The sequence below is a fragment of the Canis lupus genome, chromosome 5, assembly GCF_011100685.1.
Source record: "Canis lupus familiaris isolate Mischka breed German Shepherd chromosome 5, alternate assembly UU_Cfam_GSD_1.0, whole genome shotgun sequence".
NCBI classification, from domain to species: domain Eukaryota; kingdom Metazoa; phylum Chordata; class Mammalia; order Carnivora; family Canidae; genus Canis; species Canis lupus.
The window spans coordinates 54,869,981-54,895,434 of record NC_049226.1 but is presented as its reverse complement, the minus strand read 5'-3'; the positions used below and the strand labels follow the sequence as shown (position 1 = coordinate 54,895,434).

At 42.4% G+C, this 25,454-nt stretch overlaps 1 protein-coding gene across 2 annotated transcripts; it reads left to right on the top strand.

Annotated features, from left to right (window-relative positions):
* The first annotated feature begins 64 nt into the window (after positions 1–64).
* Positions 65–25,332, top strand: TTC4 (tetratricopeptide repeat domain 4). 2 transcript variants are annotated; one of them, XM_038537438.1, is made up of 10 exons: positions 66–224; positions 1,099–1,216; positions 2,196–2,357; positions 5,956–6,033; positions 7,968–8,092; positions 17,275–17,361; positions 19,282–19,499; positions 20,330–20,411; positions 21,756–21,838; positions 24,160–25,332. In XM_038537438.1, exons 1-10 carry the CDS (start codon positions 114–116, stop codon positions 24,260–24,262), a joined length of 1,167 nt encoding a protein of 388 aa, XP_038393366.1. In that variant the 5' UTR covers positions 66–113; the 3' UTR covers positions 24,263–25,332. The 2 variants fall into 2 exon arrangements, with proteins under 2 accessions (XP_038393367.1, XP_038393366.1); XM_038537439.1 differs by lacking the exon at positions 2,196–2,357 and having other exon boundaries at positions 65–224.
* The last annotated feature ends 122 nt before the right edge of the window (positions 25,333–25,454 follow it).

Sequence of the window (25,454 nt, the reverse complement as noted above, 5' to 3'; positions counted from 1 at the left end):
AGGGGCGGAACCCGAGGCGCGCGGGCTGGCGCGGCCCGGAGGACTGACGGAAGGGCGCCCGCGCTGCCCGCCGGAAGTGGCCCGGAACGCGGCGGGAGCGCCGAGCGGCCGCCATGGAGCGGCCGGAGCCTGGCGCCGCCGGCGAAGATGCCATGGACTCGTTCCTGGAAAAGTTCCAGAGCCAGCCGTACCGTGGCGGCTTCCACGAGGACCAGTGGGAGGAGGTGGGCGGCCCGGGGACGCACGCGAGTGTCGGGGCGTCGTCCGGACCCCGGGGCTGGCGAGCAGGCGCCTCCCGGACCGCCGGCCACCCGCACCCCCGAACCCCCGCACCCCCGGCTCCGCGCACCCCCGAGCCCCTGCAGCCCAGGCCCCCCGCACCTCCGGCTCTGCGCACCCCAGGACCCCACATCCCCGAGCCCCTGCACCCCAGGTCCCCCGCACCCCCGAGCCCCTGCACCCCTAGGGCCCCCCGTACCCCCGAGCCCCTGCACCACGGACCCCCCCGCACCCCTAGGCCTCCTGGACCGTCCGGCCCCCCGCACCCCAGGCCCCCCGCACCCTCGCCCCCTCCCCTCCCGCCCCTCCGGCCCCGCCAGCGGTTGGGTGGTCTCCACTGGGTGGGAGCCTTAGAAAATCTGCCTCGGGGTCTGGAGGGCGGTCTTCAGCAGCCAGTACATCTGGGGGTCCGGGTTTTAGTCAGGCAGACGAGGGACTCCTCCACGTAGTTACTTAACTTTTCTGAGCCGGTCCCCTCATGTGTACGATTTCCCTGTAACTATAGCTACAGCCTTGTAGGATTGCGGCGAAGATGAAGGGATCAGGGGTGGGGGTGGGTGTAAGGTGCCGGGAACACGGGAGCGCCTAATTAATGGTGGTCCCCACCGCCCTTGTAAGAATGTGAGAACCGAAAGGATTTCGTTAGCGATCCTTACCCTGCGCTCCCATCTTACACTGGGGAAACTGAGGCCTGGGTGGGGAAGCGAGGTAGATAATCATGGTCCGCAAATCCTGATGAGTAAGAGCATTTTGATACAGACATGGGGAAGTGGGTCTCTGTGGAAAATCGTATTCTTAAAGTTCATTCTTCACCTCCAGGAATTTGAAAAGGTCCCCCTGTTTATGAAGAAAGCGCCATCTGAAATTGATCCCAGTGCGAACCCTGACTTGGCTTGCCTCCAGTCAATGATTTTCGACGAAGAGCGGTCTCCAGAAGGTATCTTACATGAGTCTAGTATTTGCTTTGTGTCTCCATTGAATTGAGGGAAAGAGTGAGTCGGAAAGTTTCTGATAACAAGAAACAGTTACCCTGGGCTAGCTTGTCACTATTCCACATGTACCTTCTCCCCCCAATACCTACTAGATGCTAGGCTTTGGGGGTAAGGAGATGAATAAGATTGTCCTCAAAGGTCTCACGCTCCAGTGGATAGCCAGATTGTCCTGTGTGTGTGAGAAGTGCCAACGCATAGCCGTGTACTAGGTGCTGTGGGAGCACTGAGGAGGGGGACATAGGGAGTGGGCTCACAGTGGATTGGAATCTTGGACTGATTCTTAACAATTTTTTTTTTTTAATTTATTTATGATAGTCACAGAGAGAGAGAGAGGCAGAGACATAGGCAGAGGGAGAAGCAGGCTCCACGCACCGGGAGCCCGACGTGGGATTCGATCCCGGGTCTCCAGGATCGCGCCCTGGGCCAAAGGCAGGCGCCAAACCGCTGCGCCACCCAGGGATCCCTGATTCTTAACAATTTTATAGACTCCAATAGGGTGAGGATAGGGGAATCGGTATTCCAGGGATAAAACATAAAGCAAAAACAGAAGATAACTTCCCCCCATTTCTTCAGTAAATAAAAAAAAAAAGTTCTTCCAGAGGTAGGATAAGTACACGCTTTTCCTTTATTCTTTTTTTTTTTTTTTTTTTTTTTTTTTGGGCAAGCATCTAATTATCTACCCTGTAAGATACTTGGGATGGATTGTAGCATTAACTACACATGACTTTGTTTCTTCATGTTGATACCCAGTTTTATAGGATTTATTTTTGAGCTTGCTTTACTGGTTTCTTCTATTTGGTTTATCATATCTAATATGTGATTTAGAATATTTTTAATATTAATATTTTTAATATTTTAATTTTATTTTTAATTTTTGCCTTTACAGAAATAGGAAACAGTGATTATTTATTCTTTTCTTTGCAGAACAGGCCAAAACCTATAAGGATGAGGGCAATGACTACTTTAAAGAAAAAGAGTATAAAAAGGCAGTGATTTCATACACCGAAGGATTAAAGAAGAAATGCTCAGACCCTGATATGAATGCTGTCCTTTATACCAACCGGGCAGCAGCACAGTACTATCTAGGTAATTTATTCCATTATTTAGTGCTTTCTAAAGAACTAATGTATGGTAAAAGCCATTATAATGGCTAGTGCAGAGTTTGAGTGTCAGATGAAGAGCCTAACTTAACCAGAAAGTTAGTTCTCCAATTACTCTAATTGAACTCTGATCTTGCAGGTAGACTTGGTGAAAAGGGAAAGCAGATATATTGTATAATTCTTCTTATCTGAACCAAATGAGTGACATACCTTAATATGTGAGTTGGTATGATCTGGGACTTTTTTGTTTTAGCCTAAATGTTTCTCTCTCAATGTGTTTTTGTTTCTGGCCTTTTATCCTCTTCTTCAGGTTGCTAGAAGGATTTAAGCAATAGATATATTTATGTAGGAGTAACTATCTTAAAGGGAGAATTTTTTTCAAAGAGTACTCTGTAGAACCCTTGAAGTGAAAGATATTCTTTGGACAAGTAAAATTGGAAAGTGCTGCTGCTTTGTTGGCAATCAGTGCACATTAGTATGTTAAAGATGTTGAGATGACCTACAGCAAAGAACCTTACCCTATGATTCTTAAGTTTTGTAAGCTCCCTTTTTAAGTAACACTTATTAACATGTAGGACTATTCTGCAGATGTGACTTTGGGAAACACTGATTACTGGGAGGCATTATTGCTCATGACCAGTCTTGGTCATGTTAGACCCATGTTTATTATCACAGAGTTTAAAGAGACCTGGGGCCTCTGAGGGGCTGGTAGAGAATAAGCTTTGCTGGGATTCATCAACATTTAAGCAGAGTCTCTCTGTTACTGTAGTTTGCCCCAACTGTTGTCTCCTTTAGCATGTTCCATTATAATATTCTAAATAGTAAGAGTGGTCAACCCCCTCATTTTGCTTAGGCCCAGAGAAGGATCCTCTGATTAGTGCAAGAAGCTGGACGAGAAACCCATTTTTCTGACTTCTAGAGGAATACATTTTTTCATTCAGCAGACAAACTTTGAGTTCTTGTTCTGTGTTAGGCCCTGGCATGGCAGAGATGAGTAAGATCTGGCCTTTCCCTGAAGGAGTTGGATTCATTTCCTCATTCAATCAGTAAATATATATAAAGCGTCTACTGTGTGCTAGGCCTTGCACTGTGAACAATAGCTACATAGTTCCTTTCTTTGGGGGAACTTAAAGATTGTTATGTGCAGGGCTAATAAGACCAAAAGAAGTACCTTGTAAGAAGAAAACTGTGTGTGATGCTAGAGGAGCAGAGGCATAATAATCACAGGCATTCATGGGGATCCTTGGGTGGCTCAGTAGTTTAGCCCCTGCCTTCAGCCCAGGGCGTGATCCCTGGGGGTCTGGGATCGAGTCCCACATCGGGTTCCCTCTTCTTCTCCCTCTGCCTGTATCTCTGCCTCTCTTTCCCTCTCTCATGAATAAATAAATAAAATCTTAAAAAAAAAATCACAGCCATTCCTTAAATGAGATCTCACTGGTATAGTTTTCAGAGCACTTTCACATTTATTATCCCTCTTGACCTCATAGCAGCTATGTAAGGTAGGCAAGGTTAACAGCTTTATTCCTAGTCAGCAGAGTAAGATACCATAGTAAAGTATAGTAAATTAAGTAAACTGAACTCTGTAAGGGTACACAGTACTAGGATTAGTATGCAGAATCAGGTTGATTCAAAGTGCACTGAATGGAAGACACCTTTACCCACAGTCCCCTGGTACTGTCAGTTCCTTAGTCCTGGGTACTTTAGGTTCTGCAGTACAACTTGGCAGCATTGGGGCTTTCCCTCTGCTGGGTTAGAATTCCGTTTTCTTAGGGCTGTTAAGTCATTTAGCCATTGTTCCTTTGTTTTCTAGCTTTAAAATGTGCTCTGTGTTCTTACTTTTCTTCTCTCTGGGTTTATAACATTTTTGGGAGGAAGGGGGAGAGTAGTGGAGGTTGAGTTAAATCCTATGTTCAGTCTAGCACCCTTAACCAGAAGTCTTTAGATCTCTTTTATATACATTTTTTTCCCATCATTACCATCATTCTGTTTTTCCAATTTTGTATTCAGTTCTTTTCACTTAATTTTATAATGTAGTCAATTTCACCTGTCATTAAAAATATTTGAGTACTATTTTAATAGCTACATAAAGTTGCATCATTTGGACATAACCAGTGTTTACACAGTTGGCTTTACTGTTTTTGCTATTATTGAGTATACAGCTGCTTTTAGGTTTTTAAAAATAATGCAGTAATGAACACAGTTAGTGATAAAGTTTCCCCACTAATTCTGATTATTGTTAAGGTTGAAGCCAGATTTGGCAAACTATGGCTCACAGGCCACATCTGGATCCCTGGCCTCCTGTGAGCTAAAAATGTTTTTTATATTTTTAAAGGATTATAAAACAAGAATGTATAACAGACCATATATGGACTGTAAAGCCTAAAATATTTACTGTGTGGCCTTTTACAGAAAAGTTTTGCTGACCCTTGTGCTAGATTTTTAGAAGTGAAAATAATAGGTAAATACTAAACTGTTAAGTAATATTTATAGTATAAACTAGATAGGGAAGTTCTACCACATACCCTCTCAGTTTGGATAACAGTGTGTATGATTGCATACTTTTTTAAAAGTGCACTTACATATGTGTGTGTACATATGTCTGTATATTTAGATTGGTTTGTTTTATACAAATATATTGGTATTTTACACACTGACATTATAAATACAGAACAACCAGTTAAAACAATGTAGCACAAGCACCCTATCGTGCCTTTTATGTGCAGATCTATCTTATTCTTTTTAATGGCTGCATAATATTTAGTAGTGTGGATTTACGTAGTTTATTTAATCATTACTACATTGGGGATATTTAGGGTATCATCAAGTGTTTCACAATTCACAATTTAATGCTGCAGTTAACATACTCTTACATTTATCCTTGCACAGTTGTCTAAGTATATTTTTAAGATTTTATTTATTTATTCATGAGAGACACAGAGAGAGGCAGAGACATAGGCAGAGGGAGAAGCAGGCTCCATGCAGGGAGCCCAATGTGGGATTCGATTGCGGGACTCCAGGATCACGCCCTGAGCCAAAGTTAGATGCTCAACCGCTGAGCCACCCAGGCATCCCTGTCCAGTTTTTTTTAAGGATAAGTTCTTAGAAGAATATTGTTGGGTCAGTATACACACAAGTGCATGCTAATTTGCTCTCTAATTTACCCTTAGGAGTGCCCTTTTTCCCTGCTTTCACCCAGGTGGATATTACCTGTTTTTAATTTTTACCAGTTCCATGTTAATTTTTTTTTTTAAGAAAGAACTTTCTTTTCTTTAATATCTTATTTATTTGTTCATAGAGACACAGAGAGAGAGAGGCAGAGACACAGGCAGAGGGAGAAGTAGGCTCCATGCAAACCGCTGCACCACAGGGGCTGCCCTCCATGTTAATTTTAATCTCTTCGGTCACTAGTGATGTTAAGCATCTTTTCATGAGCTTGCTACTACCCATTTATAGTTGTTCTGTGGGTTTCCAGTGTTATAGATATTCTATGACTCACTGTACAAGAATGTCTATATTTTTACACATGAAATTTTGCAAATATTCTGATCTCAATTTTGTTTTCTCTTCTATATGGTGCCTATTAGGCAATTTTCGTTCTGCTCTCAATGATGTGAAAGCTGCCAGAAAGCTAAAACCCTGCCACCTCAAAGCAATAGTAAGAGGTAAGTATTGTAGAACTACAGTAGGATTGTCCTTATGGAAAAGTTGGCACTCACTGCACCAAAAGTTGACACATTTTAAGCTTTGATATTAAGGTGCTAAGATACTAATGAAGTCACCTTATTTTTGCAATCTTAATATTAAGTTCCCAGTCCTTATCAATAGCAACATGCCATTTTCAATAGAATTTTCCAGAGAATAATATCCTTTATGGTTTAAGAATTTGTAGAGAAAAAAAAAGAAGAAAAGAATTTGTAGAGAAATTGAAACTCCTCATTTTAAATGAGTAATAAAATTAATTAAAATAAAGCAGTTCCAAAGCCATATTCTAATTTTTTTTTCAAATTAGCTGTTTGAAAGGCGAGATCTTCAAATGTCATGTTAATTAAGAGATAAGTTATGGGACCTTTGCTGATAACTCTGATGCTGAGATGTTCCCAGATTATATTTTCTTTTGTGGTCTGACCTTTCTATGTAATAATACTGCTTGTATTACTTTTATATTTTACCGTTTCTTTGAGAAGCTCAGAGGTGCTTTGTAAACTTTAATTTATTCATCACATATTAATCTTCCTTATATTCCCATGGATTGACTGCTTTATCATAAGCCAAATGCTTTATCAAAGTTATGCATCTTTAGATATGCATAGTTAGCGGTTGGTATACATAGATCCATCTCCCTCAGCTGTAGGGAAAGAAGGTACTATTCAAATATTGGCAAGTAAATTTAGTGTAGTCCTGTGAAATTGGCAAAAACTGGAGTCTGTAAATCTTTTTTTTTTTTTTTATGATAGTCACAGAGAGAGAGAGAGAGAGAGAGACAGAGACACAGGCAGAGGGAGAAGCAGGCTCCATGCACCGGGAGCCCGATGCAGGATTCGATCCCGGGTCTCCAGGATCGCACCCTGGGCCAAAGGCAGGCGCCAAACCGCTGCACCACCCAGGGATCCCAGGAGTCTATAAATCTTTTATTTTTTATTTATTTTTTATTTTTTATTTATTTATGATAGTCACAGAGAGAGAGAGAGGCAGAGACACAGGCAGAGGGAGAAGCAGGCTCCATGCACCGGGAGCCCGATGTGGGATTCGATCCCAGGTCTCCAGGATCGCGCCCTGGGCCAAAGGCAGGCGCCAAACCGCTGCGCCACCCAGGGATCCCTGTAAATCTTGAATTGTCAGTTATACCTCAGCATGTGACCTTGGCAAGACACCCACTGTGAGTGTCAGTTTGCTCATCTCTGGAAGATGAAGTTGGATTCTGTTGACATCTAAGCCTTTACAGTTCTGATATTTGGAAATTCTGTGGAAAGTCTAAAGAGGCCAACTGGAGAAGAACAAACGTGAGAGGAGAGGTGGCTTAACCTAGAAGCTATTAGGAACAATTTATAAAAAAAAAAAAAGAACAATTTTAGAAGAGACCTAATGTCTTTGGTCTTGACACTTTTGATGAATGGCTAAGGTCAATTCTGCTCTCTATCTCTATTTAAAATACCATCTGAGATGGACTTTATTCTGATTTGCAGATGAGGAACCTGAAGCTTAGAGATGCTCAGTATTTTGTCTAATGTCTAGTTGCTAAACAACAGAGCCAGATTTCCAGCCCAGATCTGTCTGATTCCAGAGACTGTGCTCTTTGCCATTACATTGCACCCTTCCCTACTTTAAAAGCCCTTAATACCAGGGAGACTTAACAGGAGTTTTATGTTGAATGGGCCCTAGAGATCTTTCTGATCGAAGATAAAAACAATATTCCTTGTCTGGGGAATGCAGTACAAAGGGCTTTAATCAACTATTTTCCCTTCAGAATGCTGGCTGGTAGGTAGCTGGTGGAGTTTGGTGGTGGTGGTGGTTGGGTGCGTGGGGTGTTGGTTGCTGTTCAAGGACAGCTCTTTCCATGCATATTGTCCACCTTTTCTAAGGGTTCTGGGTTTTACAGGTGCCTTATGCCATCTGGAACTGAAAAACTTTGCTGAGGCTGTGAACTGGTGTGATGAAGGGCTACAGATAGATGCCAGAGAGAAGAAGCTGCTGGAAATGAGGGCTAAAGCAGACAAGTTGAAGGTTGGTTGCAGAATCAGTAGCCAGTTGGTATTTGTTACTTAGCATTAATTATTATTATTTTTTTAAAGATTTATTTATTTATTCATGAGAGACAGAAAGAGAGAGAGAGGGAGAGACATAGACAAAGCATGCACATAAGTAGGGGGAAGGGCAGGGGGAAAGGGAGAGAAGCAGACTCCCTGTTGAGCGGGGAGCCCAACTAGGGAGTCGATCCCAGGATCACGACCTGAGCCAAAGGCAGCTGCCCAACCACTGAGCCACCCAGGTGTCCCTACTTAGCATTAGTTAATATTTCTAAGATTGTGTCTTTTGGGTCATTGTAAACTTTTTCTTCTTTAAAAACAAAACCCAAAACTATTCCCTACTTTTGGAACTCTGGAGGACACAAAGAAGTAAATAAGTATTATAATGTGACAGAGGCAAGCAGGAATATATAGTATATATAAGTAGTAGTATCTAACTTGGGCCTGGATAAGGGAAGGGCAGCGATTGGGAATAGTAGATAAGGTTTGCTGAAAGTGGTGATGCTTGGTATAATCTCTTGAAGACTGAGCAAGAGTTTACTTGACTGGAGGGTTGGGGGTGGGGAGTGGAGAACATTCCAGATAGGAGAAAGCATAACCATGGGCAAGTTCTTGATAATTCTGAAACTCAGTCCCCTCTTTGAAAATAGTTATCATATAAGTTGTTATATTACTATTAAATAGCATAAAATAAATATAAAATAGTTAACATAATATATGTTATGTTATAAAAACTCAGGTTTTTATGAGGATTAAATGAGAATGTCTGGTGTGTATTGTTAGCACATTTCTTGACTTATAAGGAGTTAATTTGTGGCTGTTAGGATTTGAATAAGAAATGGCATAAAACTGCCATAATATAGTTTGTACACTATGTAAAGCTCTTGAAAAAGAGGAGGGCAATGAACAGTTAAACATTTAAACAGGTGTGCCTTGGTGGCTCAGTCAAGCATCTGACTCTTGATTTCGGCTCCAGTCATGATCTCAGAGTTCTGGGGTCTAGTCCCGTGTCAGGCTCCCTGCTCAGCAGGGAGTCTGCTTCTCTCCCTCAACCCCTGCCCTTCCCCCTACTTGTGTGCATGCTCTCTCTCTCTTAAATAATCTTTGAAAAGAAAAAAAACATTTAAACTCTTAAGCTTCTTTATAGTATTGTGTAACTCCCAGCTTCAAGACGCCTGTAACTTGATGATGAAATGTACACAATAGTGACAATGATGATAATATACCATCATTACCAAAAAATAATGTCCGGTATTTAGATAGCACTTACTGTGTATATCTTCCAGGTGCTATTTAAAGTTTTTTACTTACATGAATTCATTTAAACCGTACAACAGCCCTATAAGGTAGGAACTGTTCTAATTCACCATTCAGTAGTGAGGTAGCTAAAGCACAGAGAGATCAGGAAGCTGCCTGAGTCACACAGCTGTGATGAAGCTGGGCATCAGTAATCAAGCAGTCTGGCTCTAGAATCTATACGCTTAGTCCCTATGCAGTACCGCCTCACATGTCTAGAACTAGACTTCGAGACTTCAGGTCTCCTGATTCTTCATCTAGTTCTGTCTTCATTGCTTATACTATGGAAGGGGAAATTTTCAGTGCCAAGAGAGCCTTCAGCTCTCCCTGCAAAGGGGTAGGTTTTAGTCAGAAGTCATTCTGGTCATATCAAGTGGTTAAAAAAAAAAAAAAAAGAAAAGAAAAGGTATCTGTTGGCTGACATGGCTCAGTAACAGAATTCTGAGGCTAGGTAACGGGGTTTGGGCCAGAATTTCTAAACAGGATGTGCATAAGAGAGAATGTGTAGAGTGCTACTGTGGAAGGACATAGCCAAGCTAATCCTCAGAAAAACCCTTAGTGGACCTAAATGAAAGCTTGCAGGTCCTGTGGCAAAGCACAGTTAAAGGGAGATTTCAGGGCCCAAAAGCCTGACATTGGGTGTGGGTGACATTGCTTGCTGAGCATTGGGATTATTCTATATCTGTGTATAAGTTGACTCTGGATTCCTACATGCTTGGCTTTTGTAAGTGATGGATCTCAAAACAGCCATCAAGGCAATGAATATTACCAGAAATAAATCATGGTTTTGTTAAATGATAAAAGGGTCAGCTTATCGAGAAGATTTAGTAATTATAAATATGCATGTATCCAATAACAGAACTCCAAATGTAAGAAGCAAAAAAATGGAGGGAGACAAATCTACAAATAGGGATAGATGTCAACCTCCCTCTCTCAGTAATTGATAGAACAAGTAGATAAATCAACAAAGAGAAGTGGCATCAGCAAAAATAGCCAAATAAAGATCTGCTAAAATTCTTTGCTTCTATAGAAAGTCTATGGAAAACTGGTGAAAATGATCAGAGTCAACTTTTTTTTTTAGAGCTCTGAAATGAGCCAAAGGCTTGTAGCAGGGTGGGGTCCCTGGGTGGCTCAGCAGTTTAGCACGTGCCTTCGGCCCAGGGTGTGATCCTGGAGTCCCGGGATCAAGTCCTGTGTCAGGCTCCTTGTATGGAGCCTGCTACTCCTTCTGCTGGTGTCTCTGCCTCTCTCTCTGTGTCTCGAATGAATGAATGAATGAGTAAATAAAAATCTTTAAAAAACAAAGGCTTGTAGCAATCTGGGGAGTGTTTATTCAAGAAAAATTGCTGAACCTCTTAAGTACAGCGAACTTCATGACATTTTAACTTCCCTATTCCCATCTCCTCCCTCCCTGGTTCCACAGTAGCCTTGAAAGACTCATGGTTAAAATGAGCAGCCCAGCAGCCACCAGAAGAAGCAGATAGGGTCAGAGCTTGCTCAAAGCCCCATTCCCAGAGAACTGTCATTATTTGACCGTCTTAGTGATCTTGAAGACCATACTCATGAAGCAGATTTTTTTTTTTTAATTTTTATTTATTTATGATAGTCACACACAGAGAGAGAGAGGGGCGCAGAGACACAGGCAGAGGGAGAAGCAGGCTCCATGCACCGGGAGCCCGATGTGGGATTCGATCCTGGGTCTCCAGGATTGCGCCCTGGGCCAAAGGCAGGCGCCAAACCGCTGCGCCACCCAGGGATCCCATGAAGCAGATTTTGTTTGGAAGCAGATGAATCTTGGAGCTATCCCAGTATGGAGAGCTTTTTAGGGGTGCTGGGAAGGAGGGATGTGTCAAAAAACAATTAGAAGCAATTATTTAAGATTGTAGCTGCCTAAGATAGTGGATACTAGGATAAATAGTAGGCTTACCAGAATATTTATTTATTTATTTTTAAAAAGATTTTGTTTATTCATGAGAGACACAGAGAGAGGCAGAGATGTAGGCAGAGGGAGAAGCAGGCTCCTTACAGGGAGCCCGATGTGGGACTTGATCCCTGGACCTCAGGATCACTCCCTGAGCCAAAGGCAGACACTCAACCGCTGAGCCACCCAGTTTACCAGAATATTTAAAAGGAAAAGCTGGGGATTGAGATTCTGCAGGGGCTTTAAAAAGCTCCAACATACTCCTGGAGATCTACAATGTCACATGTGTGTCCAGAGCTATGCATGTGCTTAGGAAGGATCAAAGAAGGCCCTAAGCTCTTACCTCTGTCTGACTTGGAGGTTCTGTGAAAGCAGTAAGTTAAGGCTGAGGCTGAACTGTAAATTGTGGGTGAGTGTTGAAAGTGTGCCACAATCTGCATGTGCCCTTCAGCAAAAGAGTGGGAGACTTTTTGGCTTTAGGCATTAAGGGAAATCTGTCCAATCATTAGCTGATCACTAAACTAAGTAACTAAGGACTTTAGTGGTCACGTAAAACCAAATACAGGCTTTTTTTTTTTTTTTTTTTTTTTAGATTTTATTTATTTATTCATGAGAGAGAGGCAGAGACATAGGCAGAGGGAGAAGCAGGCTCCACATGGGGAGCCTGACGCGGAACTCAATCCCAGGACCCCAGGATAACTGAGTCAAAGGCAGATGCTCAACTACTGAGCCACCCAGGTGTCCCTCAAATACAGGCTTTACAGAATTATTTCAGAAAAGTAAACAATGACAGCAATATCAAATACTGCAGAGGAAAGAGAGAGAGAATCCAGTTTCCAGAGTTGCCACATAGTATTATTTTAAATGTCGGGTTTTCAATACAAAATTACAAGACGTGCAAAGAAATAAGAAAGTATGGCCGCCCATAGGCAGGAAAAAAATGAATAGAAAATGTCCCCGAAGAAGCCCAAATGTGAGATTTACAAGACAAAGTCTTTAAACCAGACTTTGAAATATGTTCTAGGAAGAAAGAAAGCAATGTCTGAAGAAGTAAAAAAAAAAAAAAGGAAAAAAATTTATATATATATATATATATATATATATATATATATGAACAAAATGTCTTACCAAATAGAGACTATCAATAAATTATGAAAAAGAATCAAATAGAAATTCTGTAGTTGAAAAGTATAATAATTGAAGTGAAAAGTTCACATATGGGCCCAAGAGTAGAACTGTGAAGATAGGTCAAATGTGATTACCCAGTGTGAGGACCAGAAAGAAGAATAAACATTAAGAGAGGGGTGTCTGGGTGGCTCAGTTCAGTTTCGGTGTCTCTTGATTTCAGCTCAGGTAATGATCTCAGGATTGTGGGATTGAGCCCTGTCTATACTCAGTGGAGATTCTGCTTGAGATTCTCTTCCTGTCCCTCTCTCTGCCCATCACCCCCTTTAAAGTTAAATAAATAAGTCTTTAAAAAAAAACCATAAAGATAGACTGAGGGACCTATAGAGTGCCATCAATATATTGTCATAGACATGGGAGTCCCCAGGAGAAGAGAAGGAAAAAGAGACAAAAGAATATAAGAGATAATAACTGAAAACTTCCCAGATTTGATTTAAAAAAAAAAAGTAATTTACTCTTCCACGAAGTTTAACAAACTCCAAGTAGGATATACTTGAAGAAATCTACACCCAGACACATCATAAACAAACTGTTGAAGTCAACATGAAAATATTAAAAGCATCAAGAGAGAAGAGACCTTTCACATATGAGATCCTCAATAAAAGTGACTCCTGAGAGGGTGCGTAGGTGGGTCAATTGGTTGAGCATCCAACCTTTGATTTTGGCTCAGCTCATGATCTCAGGGTTGTGAGATTGAGCCCCTTGTCAAAGGTTCCGTGCTGGGTGTGGAGCCTGCTTAAGAAATTCTCTTGCTCTCTCCCTCTGCCCTACCCCCCCCCCCACACACACACACAAAAAGGTAACAGCTGATTTTTCATCAGAAGCCATAGAAGCCAAAGGGCCATGGGTTGACATTCAGAGTGCTGAAAGAAAGACTATCAACTAAGAATTCTATACCCGGCAAACCTATCCTTCAGAATTGTAGAGGAAGGGATCCCTGGGTGGCACAGCGGTTTAGCGCCTGCCTTTGGCCCAGGGCGCGATCCTGGAGACCCGGGATCGAATCCCACATCGGGCTCCCTGCATGGAGCCTGCTTCTCCCTCTGCCTATGTCTCTGCCTCTCTCTCTCTCTCTCTCTCTCTCTCCTCCCCTCTCTGTGTGTGACTATCATGAATAAATAAATAAAATCTTTAAAAAAAATTGTAGAGGAAAAGTACAACTCTTTAGTTGCAAATCATATGATCTTGTATATAGAAAATCCTAAGGAATCCACTAAAAAAGCTATTAGAACTAATACAGATCAGTAAGCTGGTAGGATACAGTAATATACAAAACCCAATTCTATAGACTTGGAGAATGTTCCAAATATGAAAACAATTCTATTTACAATAGCATTAAAAAGAATAAAATACTTAGACATAAATTTAACAGAAGTAGCAGAAATCTTATTTGAAAATACATTGTTTAAAGAGATTCAATCTAAAAAAAAAAAATGGGAAGACATCCACTGATCAGATGTTAATATTGTAAAGGTGACAGTGCTCCCCAAATTGGTGTACAGATTCCACTCCGCCTGCAGCAAATTTCCAATTGGCTGCTTTGCAAAATATTGACCAACTGATTCTAATATTCATATGTAAATTCAAGGGACCCAGAATAGCCAAAACCATAAGAAAAAAATTTTTTTAAGGTTTTATTCATTCATGAGAGATACAGAGATAGGCAGAGGGAGAAGCAGGCTTGAGACTCGATCCCAGGTCTGGGATCATGCCTTGGGCTGAAGGCAGATAGATCTCAACCGCTGAGCTACCCAAGGGTCCCTTAAAAAAAATTTAAAGTTAGAGGACTTATACTTCCTAATATTTTTTTTTTTTTTTTTTTTTTTACTTCCTAATTTCAAATCTTACTACAGAGCTATAGTAATCAAGACATTATGGTACTGGCAGAACGGGATAGATTTATAGATCAGTGTAATAGAATTGAGAGCTAGAAAATAAATCCTCACATCTATAGACAATTGATTCCCAACAAGGGTGCCCAGACCATTCATGGGGGGAAGGAATAGTGTTTTGCATATCCACATGACAAGCATGAATATGGACCCCAACCTCATACTATATACAAAATGAATCACAGACCTAAATGGAGGAGGTGATGGTTTTAGACAGGTGATTTTTTTTTTTTTTTTTAGATAGAGGCACAGTACAGTGAATATATGAAATGCCAATGAATTGTGTATTTTAAAATGGTTAATATGTCATGTGAATTTTACCTCAAAAAATTAAAAATATGTATAAGCCATAAAAAACAGGATTATTGGTAAAGATAAATTTTGTTTCATAACTATTGTTATAGGACTTAGTCAAAACTAAAAAACTTGTTAGAAGTAAAAGGCAAGCCATGGAATTGGAGAAAATATTTGTAATTGCATCTATATCCAGAATACATAAAGAAATGTATTCACTCTGAAAAAATGTTAAATATGGCAAAAGAAACAAACAGGCAGGGTGCCTGAGTGGCTCGTGGCTCAGTCAGTTTAAACATCTGACTCTTGTTGGGGATCCCTGGATGGCTCAGCGGTTTAGTGCCTGCCTTCAGCCCAGGGCGTGGTCCTGGAGTCCCAGGATCAAGTCCCGCGTCGGGCTTCCTGCATGGGGCCTGCTTTTCCCTCTGCCTGTGTCTCAGCCTCTCTCTCTCTGTGTCTCTCATGAATGAATAAATAAAATCTTAAAAAAAAAAAAAAAATCCGACTCTTGTTTCTGGCTCAGGTCATGATATCAGTGTCCGGGATCGAGGCCTGCAATGGGCTCTGTGCTCAGTGTGGATGGAGTCTGCTGGAGGATTCTCTCACTCCCTCTTCTCTTCCCCCTGCTTGTTTACTCTCTCTCTCTCTCTCTCTGAAAGAAATAAATGTTAAAAATGACAGGCACTTCTGAAAAGAAGATTTACGATAAGCATGTGAAAATATGCACAGTATCAGTTATTGGGGAAAAGCAAATTAAACCTCAGTGGGATTCCAGTTCACGAGACAGACAATACCAAGTGTTGGTGAAGAGGTGGAGCACCTGAAGCTCTGATCCACTGCCAGTGGGATATAAAATGGTACAACTACTTTGGAAATCAGTTTTGCAGTTTCATACACCTATCCTGTGACCCAGCAGTTGCACTCTGAGGTGTTTACCTAAGAGAAATGAAAACACGCTCATAAAAAGACTTGTCTAAGAATGGTCACAGCCTGTTTTATTCATAGTAATCCAGAAACCACTCTTGTGTCCAGCAACAGGAAGGAGAGAAGCAAAATGTGATACTCATACAATGGAATATTACTTGGTAATGGGATGGGAGGAAGACTGACAGCAAAGGGGCATGAGGAAACTTTCTAGGGGATAGAAATGTCTGTCTTATTGAGGTGTTGGGTACTCAAGGTATATCTTTGTCTAAACTCATTGAACTATACACTTAAAATAGTAAATTATTACCTCAACAAAGTTGACTTTTTTTTTTTTTTTTTTTTTTAATTAAAGTGCAGCAAACTCCACAGTTCAGGGCTCCTCTGACCTGGTGGTCATTTTACTTTATGTAGCTGGCAAGACTCCATACGAGACTTCATAAGCCACATCACTCACATGTATCCTGTAAATCAGAGTAAAAACATGGGACAGAGTCTGCATCATCCTTGATCATTCTCTAATATGGACCAGACAGTGGTTGGAGGTAGCTCAACTGTGAAAGCAGAATTGGACATAGTTTTTAGTGGTATCTGTGGGGTGGAGGACTCTGGATGGTGCACTCAGACTTCCTAACAGTAGAAAGGAGCTTTGCAGCTCTGTTGGCAGACTATATTGGAGAAGGAATGGACAAGAGTTATCAGCCCTTTTCTCCCTGAAAGGGTAGACTATGTTCACAAGAAAAAAAAAAAAGATCTGTGTTAACTTGTTGTGGGGCTTTTGTGGAGAGGATGAGGGATGGTTGGTACTCTATTTTAGATCAGGTCAGCAAACTGACCCCAGGCAGAATCCAACCTGTGGCCTGTTTTTCTGCATTCTGTGAACTAGAGATGTTTTTCACATTTTTGAAGAGTTACAAACAACTAACAAAAGTAGATAATATGTGACAGAGAGCATACGTGGTCTGCAAAGCCTAAAATACTAATATCTGGCCCTTTACAGAAAAATTTGCTGACTTCTGTTAATCTACGATCCTGAGGAAAAAAGCAGAATCAGCTGGTTTGGGGCAGATTTGCAGGAAAGGAAATCTAAATTATACTTCTGTCAGATTAAGTAGACTCATGATTTTCTCTCATGGATTATAATCAGGCAAAGGGCAAAGCCTCTGATGAGTTCTTGTCCTGGGTTTTTCCAATGCTTCCTATATTCCAGCCATCCCAGATAAGTTGAAATACCCCATAGACCCTGATGTCAGTCCCTCTACCGAGAATGCTCTTTCTCCATCATCTGGGAGGATGTTTTGTGTCCTTCTAAACCTCCTTGGTGGGAAAGAAGACATCACTCTGTGTTTCACAGCACTGGACTCACATTGCCTGGGTAATGCCGAACCGACATTTCACTTGTTGTCCCCCCTCAGTAGACTGTGAGCTCCGTGGGTATGGGAACTGTAGATTTTAAAATTTCTGCTGCCACCTGTCCTGGCACCAGACATGTGCTTTTAAAATATTAATTGAATTGAATCAGGCCACTGATACTGCTTGACACAGGAGACTGGGTTAGACAGATACTGGAGATAGTAAGATGCAGGCTGGAGTGACAGAAGAGGAAGCAAGCTCCCTAGAGCTGATGGATCTGGATTTAATTTTTAGAGAACTGAGCAGAGGGATATCAGGAAAGCAAAGCTGAAAGAAAAGAAGGAGCAGAATGAGAACGAGGCTCTACTCCAGGCCATCAAGGTGAGTTCTCAAACCTCAGGCCCATATGGTCTTGTTAAATCCACTAATCCTCAAGCTTGTTGGGATCCTTTACCTGAATGAATTTGTTCATTTTCTCTCTGCTTCGGTGAAGCAGTATGCTGAAGGGGCTCTGGAGTCAGAGCCCCTGGGTTCAGTCCATTTTCCTGCTTGTGTACATATGTTGATCTCAGGTAAGCTACACTGAACAGCTGCTGTGGGTTAAGCATTATTTAATATTTGCAGTGGCCTTCTGAGGTAGATCTTCTAGTGTCCTGATTTACTAGATGGTGATAATGGTCTTGGGGAGGTGAAGAAACCTCACACAGCTAATGTGTATCAGAGCCAGGTCCTTGCTGTTAGCCACTGTATCCTGAGAAAGTCTGAATTTTAGGATGTTGCTTCTTTAACCCTAACAACAAATTCAACCCTGTCCTTTCTTCTGTGCATTTTAAATGGATGTATTCTGACCCAAATCTTGTTTTTACCTGGATACCCAGCAAGTCATCTGTGGAGCTTTGGCTTGCTTGGTCTTCACATAGGAGAGGACACTTGCCTTGAGATTGTGGACTAGGCTCTAGGTGTCATTCTTTGTTGAGTTAAATTATACACCATTTAAATTACTTGTTGACTTTGAGAACTTTACTAACATGCATTCCACTAGTTCCTCCCATAGCAAGCAATCTGTTAACACCTGTTAACAGATTAAACAGGTTGGAATACTCCAGATTCTCTAGCTAATCCTCATTCACAGTGAGGGATTTGGTCATTTTCTAAAATGTAGAATATTGGAATGCCCAGACATTTACATACAGACTTGATTTTGGCTCCCTCTTTAGTCTGACCCTGCATCTCAGGCTTCAGTGAATGTACAAATTACTCCAACAGTCGTATACACAGAACTGTATTTTACCAACAGTTTAAAGCAGGGGTCAGGAGACTGCAACCAGTGGATTACAGCCCTGCCTCTTTGTTTATGTGTTACTTGTGGTTATTTTCACGCTGTAGTGGCAGTTGAGTAGTTAATTTCAACAGAGACCATTTGGCTCACAAAGCCTAAAATATTTCTGTATGACCCTTTAAGGAAAAGTTTGCCAACCCTATTTAGGGGATATCAAAAGTAATTTTGGGGTGCCTGGGTGGCTCAGTCTGCCTTCCGGCTCAGATCATGATCTCAGGGTCCTGGGGATCGAGTCTCGGATCAGGCTTTCTGCTCAGCATGACGTCTGTTTCTCCCTCTGCCCTTCTCTCCTGCTTGTGATCTCTCTCAAATAAAGTCTTAAAAAAAAAAAAAGTACTTTTGATTGCAAAATCTATTTTGCGATAATTTTGATTGCTAGCCTTCACACACATATATAAAGGGGCAGCTCTTCTATTCAGACCTTTGATTTATCTTTATTTCCATGAGATAGTCAAGATAGGTCAATGTGCATTATTTTTAGTATTCCATGACCTAGCTAAACCAGCACACAAAATATATATTCTTTTCTGTGCCTTTGCATATATTGTTCCTTGGGGATGGACTGCCCTTCCACCGCCCCCGCCAACTTCTCTGCCTTTCATAATCATTGCTTAGGGCCCAGCATTCTGAAGTCATCTTCAGCCCCCAATTAATTGAATTAATTATCAGTGGTTTGTACTTCTGTAGCTCCACTTCTTACCTCGTGTTGTACTTATCCCCATAGCTCTTTGCCCACTAGACCATGAGCCAAGTCTTGAGGGCAGGAACCATGTCTAGCTTGTCTCTGTTGACACAGGGTCCAGCATGTGATAGATGCCTGCTGAAGATGAGTTATCCCTGCTGTGCTAGGCCTCAGGGGTAATGAAGAGGAATTGTATAGAGCTGGCCCTTGGGGGACTCACAGGTTGGTGGTTTCCTTGCTGTTGAAGGTTTGTGTGTGTGTATTTCTGTTTTTAATCCAGGCTAGGAACATCAGGCTAGTCTCTGAAGCTGTCGGTCAGGATGAAGATTCAGACTCAGAAGGTCTAGGTGAGATTTTCCTGGATGGGCTCAGCTCAGACAACCCCTATGGAGCCAGGCTGAATGTAGATGAGCAGGGCAGGTTAAGCTGGCCCGTGCTCTTTCTATACCCGGAACATGCCCAATCGGATTTCATCTCTGCTTTTCACGAGGACTCCAGGTACTTATTTGCCCAAGAGCCCCCTGTTCTTGCTGGCATGCTCTTTCCTTGCTATCTTGGCAGGAGGAACAAGTGGATGTTTAATTGAGGAGGGAGGGAAATAGAGGGTTAATGGTCTGGTTTGGCATAATCTCTATCCTGGAGCTGATTTCTCCCTTCACTAACTATATAACTAGCTTTGCAGTGACAGATACAAGTCCCATCATCATCCTGACTAGGTTAGTAAGTAGAGCACCACAATATTGTTTGTGCACTGATACTTGTCTGTGGTAAGATATGAAGTCATTCTAGGTAGTATATGCAGAGTAATTGTGTATTTATTAGAAAAGATATAACTAGCAATTTTATTTTTTTTCCATGATTTTTTTAAAGATTTTATTTATTTATTCATGAGAATACACAGAGAGGAGAGAAAGAGAGGCAGAGGGAGAAGCAGGCTCCATGCAGGGAGCCTGACGTGGGACTTGATCCAGGGTCTCCAGGATCACGCCCTGAGCTGTAGGCGGCACTAAACCGCTAAGCCACCGGGGCTGCCCTAACTAGCAATTTTAATTTGTGATCTCATAGGGCTAATGCTTTAAATGTGACTGAATGTAAGGAATGTTGAGTCTGAGTCAGTTTAAAGAAAATTACTGTGTCATAACAGGACAAGTAATACACATACACATTTTGGCTTAAGCCAGAGGGTTTTGGCTCACAATGGCTTAGGCCTACATTTCATGTTTTATACATTTTTTTTAATCTCTTTCTGGATGGGTGTCCAGGTACTGTGATGTAGGAAAATAGATCTTGAGTTATTGATACCCAGAAAGTACATGTTATGTCCTTAGGTTTATTGATCATCTAATGGTGATGTTTGGTGAAACGCCCTCTTGGGACTTAGAACGAAAATACTGCCCTGACAATTTAGAGGTAAGAGATGTTTTACCTTGTTCCTAGTTGGGATTTAAAAAATTTTTTTAAATTAAAAAATTTTTTTAAAATTTCATTATTATTATTTTCTGCTGGGAAGTTGGTTGGGGGGTAAGTTTTTATTGCCTTTAAAAAAAAATTGTGTCAAACTGTATAGAACATAAAATTTACTGTTTGAATCATTTTTAAGTGCCTGCTTCCCTAGCATTAAGTACATCCACATGGTGGTGGGGATGGTTGCACAATCTATCTCCACTTCATCATCCCAGACTGAAACTCTACACCCCTGAAACAGTAACCCTGTATCCTCCTCTCCCTCCAGGCCTTGGCAACCACCATTCTACCTCTTCTATGAATGTGACTACTCTAGGAATCTTCTATAAGTGGAGCTGCATACCATTTGTCCTTTTGTGTCTGGCTTATTTCATTGAGCCTGATGTTCATCCATATTGTAACTTGTGTCAGAAATTTCTTTCCTTTTTAAGGCTAATATTCCATTGTTAGGATCTTTGTTTTCCTTTTCTAAATCACAGCTCATAGAACAAAGACTTTGTCTTCTAATTTCCATTTGAGAGTAAGAGTCCAATTGATGTCCCATTGCCCCTGAATACTAACTACAGTGTCGGTTTCCTACAAACAAGGATATTTTCCTTTATAATCGCAACCAGCTATCAAAATTAGGAAATTAGCTTTGATACACTAGTACCATCTAATTCTCAGACGCCCCTGTATCAACTGTCCTCACACAAGGACACCCTTCTTACCACATGGGCTCTGACACCTCATCTATCCTACAAGGTAGCCCTTATCACTTGGCTTAGGCTGTCGGGCTCCCAGCAAGGCTGCTCTCCACTGGTTGGGTTCTGACACCCCACACTCCCTGCCAGCCCTCCTGTACAGACATCTTCCTTACACTGCAGGGGCTTTGACACCCATGTAGGGCCATCCTCTGTGGACATCCTTCTCATCCTCCTCGGCCTCTTCCTCTCCTTTGGGCCACCATGGCCACCATGGTTTTCTTTCCTACATCTAGGGGTCTGAATTGCTAGGGAAAGGCTCACAGGCCTTGAATTTTAGCTCCTCTGTTTGCTACCTGGGTGTCACTGGTGAGTTATTTCCCTTCTCTGAGCTTTGGTTCTATCTTTGGAAAATGGAGCTGATAATGCCTTTCTTACTGTTATGAGCGAGGACTGAGTGCTTTATAGCCCCCAACTCTATAAAGGAGTCACTCAGCTAATAATAGTTGCCATCTCTTTAGCTTTTCCCTAGACTTGGCCTCACCATGCCTATTGCTCTGGGGCCCTGTATTTGTGTCTCATTCCCACTCCTGTATTACTCTTGCAGGTCTATTTTGAGGATGAAGACGGGACAGAACTCTACCGGGTACCTCCCAAGAGCACCCTGCTACAGGTGCTCCAGCACCCCAGGTGAGCCACTTTCATGAGGCTGAGTAGACCAGGGAAGCTGCTCAGGCACCATCCCTGGGAAATAGCCAGCTTCTCACCCCACTGCTGATGGATGGCCTTATACTCCTCTCCCTTCTGCCCTGGACACACAACTGTGAGATGGCAACCATGGGGCCTGGCCCAGGTCATTGGCCACACAGACTGCAGTATGACTGAGATCAGTGCACTGTAGCCAGCGTACCCTCAGACTGGGAGAAGTGAATGGAGCTGGTCTGAGCAGGGACAAGCTGCCTGGCTTTTAATTTTTTTTCTTTTTTTTTTTTAATTTTTTATTTACTTATGACAGTCATACAGAGAGAGAGAGGCAGAGACATAGGCAGAGGGAGAAGCAGGCTCCATGCACCAGGAGCCCGATGTGGGATTTGATCCCGGGTCTCCAGGATCGCGCCCTGGGCCAAAGGCAGGCGCTAAACCGCTGCGCCACCCAGGGATCCCTGCCTGGCTTTTATACCTGAGAACAGCAGGGTTGGTACTCCTCTTCCTCATTGTGCCTGGGTCCCCTGAAACTATTTTATGGAAAGAATACTGGTTTGTGAAGTCAGATGCCATCATTTACTGGCTGTGTGACTATAAGCACATACTGCCCCCCACCCCCGGGGAGGTATCCTCATCTTGAGGATGGGAATACTAATTCTTGCCTACGTTTTTCTCAGGTATTTGAGAGCCAGCAAGAGAGTCAAAATACTTTTGTTAACTGTAAAGGGCAGTCTTGTTGTAAGAGTGCATCTTTGCTAATAGCCATGGCAGTCAGTTGGATTTGGCTTTTGTCTCTTTGTTCAGCTTTGAGGTAGTCCTGGGCTGTAAGGGAATACCCTCGGTAGATTTGTAAGTTGACTCCTGGACTATCTTTCCGTAAGCTTTGAGCAAAGCAAATGTTCTTCCATTTAGGCTAAAGGAGCCCGATGTGTTGGGCGTAGGGTGGTTGGGCAGGGTAGGAAAGAGGCTGGAGAGCTGGCATGAAGGCCTTGAATGCTCTGCTCAGGAGCATACTTTATCCTGATAGTGGTATATAGAGCCACAGAGGATGTGTAGGTAAAATTTAGAGTAGTATACAGGTCTTAAATATACTAGTTGATGGTGAAAGATTGCAGATGGGAATTGGTGATGTGGTGACTGATTTGGTAGGGGGTCCAGCTGGTCTTGATGCTTCTGCTTTGGCTTGGTAGGCAGGAGGTGAAGATTTCTTCAGATATGATTGATGACTTCTCTTAGTATTTTCTGGCACTAAACTCCCTTCTAGTTTATAGGCACATTTTTAGCTACTCATTTTTTCCACTAGCAAATTATTACCAGTTCTTTAAAGACCTAAGGTCCACTCTCTGCATCTCCAAAAAATGGGGGAGAAATCTAAACAGAAAGCAGATCTGTGAAGGAAAACCAATTTCATGCTTCTCAGAAAATGTAAATGCTGTTGGAAATGTTTACTTTTTACAAGACCAGTGCTCTAACCCCTGAGCTACGGAACCAAATGTTTACGTTTTAAATGACTGGCATAGGCAAGAGGCTACCCAGGACAGGTTTCTGGCAACTTCAGACCTTGAACTGGGTAGAGCAAAGATGTAGGCCCCTCTGTCTCCAGATCCAAACACATTGGGTAATGCTAACCCTCAATCTGGGAGGCCAAGGCCTTGCCCCACTCCCCACCAGACCCTACTCTGCTTGCTCTATGCCCCAACAACAGCAAATGCAATCTGCCCCTCCTCACTTTAGTTCACTTTAGTTCTCCCGTGCCCCATCACTACCTGTATTCTAAATAAAGTCAAGATGGACATGACATTTTCCAGGAAGCTTTTCCTGATTCCCCTTTCCCATAGAGGGAAGCATGCCCTTTGGGCTAATGCTGTACCTCACTAATGCTTCTGCGATTGTTTTGCTGTCGTTATTTATCCCCTTCCCCTCAGGACTTGAAAGTAGGGATGATGGTTTTTGTTTTCAGCACAGGTCCCAAGTTACCCTGGGCATGCACTGTTGAATGAATGAATGAATGCAAGCAAGCAAGCAAGCAAGCAAGCAAACGTGTTCTTATAGTTTGATTCTGTGTTTAGCCACAGGCATACATGATGCTAGAGGACTGGCCCAAATGTTCTGGCTAGGTCGTAAGAGGGAGAGGGTCATGCTAATTTCCCAGATATGTAAATAAACAAATAAATGTGCTAACCTTGCATTTTAATGTTGACTCGCGTCCAGAGGTTCACCTGGACCTTGAATGTTGTTGCGAAGGTACATGGATGATTAAGACTGCAATTCAATTAACCCACTCTTTTCTGTTGTCTTCACTACAGGTACTTGGTAAAAGCCCTGACACCAGCATTTTTGGTCTGTGTAGGATCCTCTACTTTTTGTAGGAATTATCTCCAAGGGAGAAAGGTGCACCAGGTAAAGTGACCAAGCCAGGCTATGGGAGCCAGGCCTCCTGGCTCCTTCCCTCACTCTATTCTGCCTGGAATCCAGCGTACTTGAGTCAGCTGAGACTTACACTTTATTTCTCCCACCCTGGGGACAGTCCTTCTATGCATCGTGGTGGGGGTCAGAGCTGCTGACTTCCCTGAACTACATTACAGTCTCTCTGGTCATTGTTGCCAGTGCTCCAGCCGGTCTTCACTCTCCTTTGTTGATAAAAAAAACTCTGCACCTTGGTCATGACATCCTTGGACTCACTGTGAGCTGTGTTACCACCAGCCTCCATCCCTGAAGGGACCATGTTAGAGTACACAGCAGCTGACCTGAGGAAGTGTACTGGCCTATGGATGCTGACAAATGCCCTGGTTCTGGACCTTTGTGGCGGTAGAGGCCTCAGGAAAGCTACCCCTCAAACCACACATGTAATTTTAAGACATTCAGGCTGAGGGACTCCAGCCTCCAGGTATCTCACAAGCAGAGAGGCTTACTTTATGGGGAGCTTGTAGACCCTTGGAGTGAGAAGAGGTCAAGAAATCTGACTCCTGCATTCTGCATCCATGAAGATCTACAAACCAGGTTCCTGCAGAACCCCTAAAAAGTTTACCAGTTTTCTTGATCTGTGCAGTAGGGTATACTGACAGACTTGGATGGTGGACTCTTGAGTTCCTCTCCAGTTTTCACATTTTAGGATTTTTGTGCCTTTTAAAAATCTGGCAGTTGAGTTGTCTTAGGTTATATATTTGTCTGCAGCTGCAGCTCCTAGAGGCTAGTATACATCCTTATCTGTAGCCACAGGACTGTTTGCAGCACCCACTCCATTCCCCAGGGCAGGCAGAGGGATGTGGGTGGACATGTCCAGACAGAGGTTTGGAGGGCATTGGGTGGTAAGTTCATGTTCTTTTCCTTCTGCCATGAGAACATATTTCCCAGCTGGTGGCTGTTTCATCAGCCTGGGTGCCAGAATGGTAAGACACTTGGGGCAGGGCTGAGGGAGCTGGCCTGCAGCCATTGATTGTAACATGAATGAGAAATAAATGTTTGTTGTAGTCATAAATACTGAGATTTGGGGGTTGTTACTATAGCAATGCTAACTAATACATCATTAAACTGAAACCAGCTGCTATCCTTAAGATCAACGGCCTTTGAAAGGCAATTTGCTGTGGAATATTTACAAAGA

Bases quoted from the DNA above. Each gene is read 5' to 3' on its own strand.
- TTC4 (XM_038537438.1), top strand. From the start codon at position 114: ATGGAGCGGCCGGAGCCTGGCGCCGCCGGCGAAGATGCCATGGACTCG. The intron at 6,034-7,967 runs GTAAGTATTGTA...TGGGTTTTACAG, and splicing joins CCTCAAAGCAATAGTAAGAG to GTGCCTTATGCCATCTGGAA. The intron at 21,839-24,159 runs GTGAGCCACTTT...TCTTCACTACAG, and splicing joins CAGGTGCTCCAGCACCCCAG to GTACTTGGTAAAAGCCCTGA.